We start from the raw sequence: 6,368 nt of genomic DNA on the forward strand, positions 1-6,368 counted from the left end.
AAATAATTTCTTAAAAAATTGTAATTTAATTTTAAAAATTGTACTAAATATTAATACTATTATTTTTCATAAATCATAAGCTCAAAAAAATTATTTTTAAAACTTTTCAAACGGAGCCTAAATGCATAAAAGAATGACTTTGACAAGTTTCTATCTTGATCCCTGCTTGAGAGGCCTTTGTTCATTTTAATTTTTGATTCCGTGGAAAGAATAGGCATAAGCTTCATGTTTTTATTGAATTTAAGTTGCACTTATGTTGAGTGTTGAAAATGCTTAAGTGATTTATACCTAATAAAAACAAGGACTAATCAATAATTAGTATATAATGTATATGTGAATGTGCATTGAACCTGTCGTTCTCTTATATGATTCTACAGTGATGTATGTTTGCTACATTTAATTTGTGATTTGCAACATGTTACATGCCAAGAAGATAGCGTCAATCTGAAAAGGCATAATCGTATGCAAAATTCTAAGCTGTACTTTTCAATATCATAGTGGCCTTTCTGGGCACCAAAGTCGAGTCAAAAAGAAAGAGTTGGAACTTGGAAATTTGTTTGTGATGCCTAATCATACATCAATAACAATCATTTGAAACTAAGAGTAATTTTGTCAATCCCATTATTCAATTTAATACTCATATATTCATTAATTATGTGCCTCCATTTAGTGCATCGCCAGTATTTGGAAAATTTCAACACTCTCCACTCTGGAAGAATTTGTCGTAAAGCATAAACATATTCATCATCATGAGCATCTTTATTTTGTGTGTGAAACGGATATAATTTAGGTACATTACTATTTATATTCATTTTGCAATTTATTCTAAAAAGAGACTCGCTAAATATCTTAACGATTCTTTTAAATAAATAAATTTTACATATATTTAAACGTTAAGAAACACAAAGGTTATATAGATCTGAAAATTAGTAGTCCTATGCATAGACACTAGACAGCATCACTTACACATATAGCTTCGAATTTTTTGATAAGATGTTTATTGATTTAGCAGTGCACCAACTCAACTGTTTAATCATATGACATGAAAACGTCTCAAAATTGAATACCTACTACGACAGGGTTTGGCATAATCACCTTTATCGCTTCAAGAACGTTTACTACACCAAATTAATTTTAGTAGTAATTTATTTTGTCTTTAACAGTAATAACAAATATATATTTGTTACAAAAAAGTAAATAAAAAAAATCAATGATTATAAAATTATTATCACTAAAATTTACCACTAAAACTAATTCTTTTTAGTAATTTTATAATATTATATAAGTAACTCATCTTTATACAAGTTTTAATAATTCCTATTAAACTTTAATTCAAGCAATAATATTGTATACATAGCTATTTAAAAATGAAAAGAGTGGTATAAATATTTAGAAGAGCAATAGTGACTCGGTTAAAATTGAAGAAAATCTATCTTGATTAGTTACTTATACTTTAATTAATGGCTAAGTTGATAAATTAGGAGATAGGTAGTGCTATAATGGTAGGCCTCTATGAAGACTGAAGAGTCAAAAAAGTTGTTACCGTAATTGAATAGTGATTTTCTGGTTTAATTAGTGAGAGCAGATTTTCAAAAGCTAGTCTAACAATATTTTCAAAGCTGTCTGCATTGGTTAACGTTTTCAACTTCACATGCCTTTCCGAAGAAGTTCGAACCACTCTCCATTATTATTAACAACTACTCTTTTTATTGTTTTCCATTGTGGGTTGACCCAACAGATTAGACTAGACTCACACTCTGCATCATATCCATATATCTATGGCCTCAATCTTCTTTTCCCTCTAGTAATTCCTGTATTTACTACTATTTTTGATTGCATGCATGCATGCGGTTGAAAATGTGTTCAGTCAGATAGCAACATCATTGATTTTTTGGTACCAGAAGATAAAAAGACAAATTAAGGGGTATAATTGGAAAAGCAAATTTTGCGGAAAAACTTTATTTGAACATATCATATAGGTAGACTTGTATGAACCTCCAGCAACATCAATCTCAATCCATCTCTCTTTTTTTTCCGTTTTCAATTTTTAAGTTATAATAAGCATAGTATGCTCTTTCCGTATGTTTGTATAAAAATAGTTTGAAAAAATTATAATTAAAAATAGAAAAAAAAAAAAAAGACTAGAGAGATGTTACTATGTTAGTACAAAAATGTAGTAGCGTAGTGATAATTATAGCAGCATGATAGTGGTATGTCCCTCAGGTGGGTGATGAGAGCACTACTCGTAATTAAATCTCTCGTTTCCCTCTCTCTCTCTCTCTAAACTATAACCGCCATGCCTCTCTTATTCTTCTTCTTCTTCTTCTTTGTTACTCCCACTCTCTCACTCAACCAAGAAGGCCTGCTCCTTCTAGAAGCCAAGAACCAACTACTTCCATCATCCTCCTCCTCCCTCGCCGACTGGAACCCCCGCGACCCCACCCCATGCAACTGGACCTGCGTCACATGCAACCCCAATACCTCCCACGTCATCTCCCTCTCCCTCTCCTCTCTCTCCCTCTCCGGCCCTATTCCCTCGTCCCTCTGCCGCCTACCCTCCTCCCTTCTCCACCTCGACCTCTCCTTCAACAACTTTTCCGCTTCTATTCCCCCTTCCTTCTCTCTCTTCCCCAACCTCCGATCCCTCAACCTCGTCGAAAACCTCCTCAACGGAACCATCCCTTCGTTTCTCACCAACCTCACCACCTTAACCTTCCTCCACTTGTCCTACAACCCTTTTCTTCCTGCTCCGTTACCGAGTGAGTTCGGCAACATGACCAACCTCCAGGACTTGTCTCTTTCCGGCTGCAACCTCCTCGGTCCAATTCCCGCTTCATTGGGGAAGCTATCCAACCTTCGAAACCTTGAACTAACCTATAACAGCCTCCAGGGTGCCATACCGGAGTCTCTCATCTCCGGCCTCACCAGCATCGTGTTTCTCGAGCTCTATGAAAACTCGCTCTCTGGTTCATTGCCACGTGGCGCTGTGTGGAACAACCTCACCCATTTGGAAGGCTTCGACGCCTCCGGGAACGACTTGACAGGGACGATTCCCTCCGAGTTGACTCGGTTGAAGAAACTCGGTTCTCTCAACTTGTTCAATAACAACCTCGAAGGCTCTCTGCCGGAGAGTATCGTCGAGGCCGAGAGCTTGTACGAGCTTAAACTGTTCAACAACTCGCTCAATGGGTCGTTGCCGAGTCAACTCGGGAGCAACTCGCCCCTGCAGACACTCGACCTCTCGTACAACAACTTCTCCGGCGAGATTCCGGCGGGATTGTGCCGCCGGGGAGCGATGCAGGAGATCATGCTAATTTACAACTCGTTCTCCGGCAGAATCCCCGAGAGTCTGGGGGATTGCAGGAGCTTGATGAGGGTTCGAATAAGGAACAATAACATTTCGGGAACTGTTCCCGATGCTATGTGGGGACTGCCACACCTTTTTCTTCTGGAGCTTGATGATAATTCCCTTACTGGGTCGATTTCTACTTCTATTTCTGGCGCAAGCAACATGTCAAGTTTGTCGCTTTCCTTCAACATGTTCTCAGGGTCTGTTCCCCAGGAAATTGGGAATTTGGACAACCTTGTTCAGTTTGTCGCCAGCCATAATAGGCTATCTGGTCGGATTCCGACGAGTGTTGTGAAATTGAGTCAGTTGGGGAAGCTTGTGATTAGTGATAATGAGCTTTCGGGTGAGATACCTTTGGGGATTAGTGCTTTGGAAAAGCTTAATGATCTTGATTTGTCCAATAATAAGCTTGATGGTAACATTCCAAGTGAATTAGGAACCTTGCCGGTGCTTAATTATCTTGATCTTTCAGGGAATCTTTTCTCCGGTAGGATCCCAATTGAGCTGCAGAATTTGAATCTTAATTTGCTGAATTTGTCGAATAATCAGCTTTCAGGGGAGATCCCTAAAGAATTCGACAATGAGAATTACAAGAAGAGTTTTCTTGGAAATCCAGGGCTGTGTAGTTCTTCTTCAGTCTCTGGGCTCTGTCAAAATTTAGGTGAGAAGAAGAAGAACAAGATAAAGTATGATTGGGTTTTCAGGTTCATATTTGTGCTTGCTGGAATTGTGTTTGTTGTTGGGGTAACATGGTTTTGGTTCAAATTTAGGAGCATTAAGAAGATAAAGAAGAAAGTGATGCCTAACATGTTAAAATGGAGATCTTTTCACAAACTTGGATTCAGTGAGTATGAGGTTGTGAAGTTGCTGAGTGAAGACAATGTCATAGGTAGTGGAGCATCCGGGAAAGTTTACAAGGTTGTCCTGAGCAATGGTGAAGCTGTGGCAGTGAAGAAATTATGGGGACCAAAAAACAGGACTACTGTTTCTGAAAAAGATGGTTTTTTTGAAGCTGAGGTGGAAACATTGGGAAAAATCAGGCACAAGAATATTGTGAGGCTATGGTGTTGTTGTAACAGTGGTGATAGCAAGCTCTTAGTTTATGAGTACATGCCTAATGGAAGCCTTGCTGATTTGCTTCACAGTAGCAAGAGAAGCTTGTTGGATTGGCCAATTAGGTACAGAATTGCCATTGATGCTGCTGAGGGGCTTTCTTATTTGCATCACTATTGTGTTCCTCCTATTGTTCATAGGGATGTCAAATCCCACAATATATTGCTTGATGAAGACTTTGGAGCAAAAGTTGCAGATTTTGGTGTGGCCAGAACTTTTAGCAGGGTTACCCAAGGTGCAGAATCTATGTCTGCAATTGCCGGATCTTATGGTTACATAGCACCAGGTAAAAAATTAACATCAAATTCACTTTTGTTTACCTTTGATTTTACTTTGATATAACAATAGATTCATATATGGAAGGTTAATCACTTACTAACTATGTATACACCTATCTTTGATTTTATTAAATTGCATTTTAATGTATGTGATGCAGAATATGCTTACACTCTAAGAGTGAATGAGAAGAGTGACATCTATAGTTTTGGAGTGGTAATTTTAGAATTGGTAAGTGGGAGAGCTCCACTTGATCCAGCATATGGTGACAAAGATTTGGTGAAATGGGTTTCTTCCACATTGGAGCAGAGTGGAGAGGATCAAGTGATTGATCCAATTATGGATGTTAAGTACAAGGGAGAAATCATCAAGGTACTAAACATAGGGCTCCTTTGCACAAACCCTCTTCCCATAAACCGGCCTTCAATGCGCAAGGTGGTGACAATGCTGCATGAAATATCTGCAATTCCCAGAACAACAAGTGGAAAATTGTCCCCTTATTATCAAGAAGAGGCATCTGATAATGAAAATCATCATGGAAACACGGTTTGATCCAGTTATCCATATATTTTAAGTATCATGTTTAGGGTGTATTTAGATTTAGGTAAAAAATTGTGTTTAGATACATCATCTAAAACATGATATTTAAAATTAGACAGAGTATTTGAAACATCTATTGTAAGAAATGGTAAGAGATAGCATAACTAGGTTCAATTTTCATCACTATCACGTTTTTACATATAAAAAAGTTACTACATGTAACAGCAACTGTAAGAAATATTAAGAGAGAGAAATGCCAATTTTAACTTTGCCATTTTTCTCAATTCTCATGAACTGGATATTGTATAATTGAAATTGCTATCATAGTTGGAACTAAAGTAATATTCTTGGATGAAATTTTTAATGGCAAGTGTTAGTCCCGGATTTGTTGTCCATATCTTCTTGCCTTGTGTGTTCATCTATGCATCTGTTGCCACTTGCCACTGATCATTTTAGGAATAGAATCTGATACCCTATATGGTTGACCTATATTCTGACAAATGTTTTGGTGAAACCAATTAGAATATGATTGTATTGTAAAAGTAATTTGAAGGTGTCACGCATCATTTTCATTGCCATAAGAATATGTCGTCACATAGTCTTATCCAGTGAGATGCATATTGCATGGGACTTGAGAATAATAAAGTGTTTTTGTTTGTCATGAATTGTGAACGAATATTCATATGGTTGATTAGATATCGTTTTAGATGAAATCATTTTATAATTGGAGTAAAGTTTTTAATATACATCATCCAAGTACGGGATCAAAATCTTCTTTAAAGCAAAAACAAATTCATGTCCCTTTCTGTATTGCATCATGCATATTTTATATTTTGTCATTGTCCCCTCAGTTTTTTAAGTTGTACTGATAGTTGTTCTAATTTTTGTTTCCAAATACATATTTTCCAAGCAATAAGCTAATATTTGGATGAGGAAACAAGGTAATGCGACATTATTGTGACGGATATGCATAATTTAAATGAGTAAATATTTTTTTCGGTTTCTGATTATTTATTTGAAAAATAAATGATTTTTTTATAATTTAAAATAAAATTTTTAATTAATCATTAATTATTTAAATAACTGGTTT

The 6,368-nt window shown here is 36.5% G+C and overlaps 1 protein-coding gene across 1 annotated transcript; it reads left to right on the forward strand.

The window, feature by feature from the left end:
• LOC107613214 (receptor-like protein kinase HSL1) lies at nt 2,092-5,673 on the forward strand. The gene is made up of 2 exons (XM_016315114.2): nt 2,092-4,748; nt 4,899-5,673. Exons 1-2 carry the CDS (start codon nt 2,297-2,299, stop codon nt 5,288-5,290), a joined length of 2,844 nt encoding a protein of 947 aa, XP_016170600.1. The 5' UTR covers nt 2,092-2,296; the 3' UTR covers nt 5,291-5,673.

This window comes from Arachis ipaensis, chromosome B08, assembly GCF_000816755.2.
Source record: "Arachis ipaensis cultivar K30076 chromosome B08, Araip1.1, whole genome shotgun sequence".
In the NCBI taxonomy this organism is placed as follows: Eukaryota; Viridiplantae; Streptophyta; class Magnoliopsida; order Fabales; family Fabaceae; genus Arachis; species Arachis ipaensis.

Coding starts and splice junctions, on each gene's coding strand:
- LOC107613214 (XM_016315114.2), top strand. CDS start 2,297: ATGCCTCTCTTATTCTTCTTCTTCTTCTTCTTTGTTACTCCCACTCTC. Junction 4,749..4,898: donor TTATGGTTACATAGCACCAG/GTAAAAAATTAA, acceptor TATGTGATGCAG/AATATGCTTACACTCTAAGA.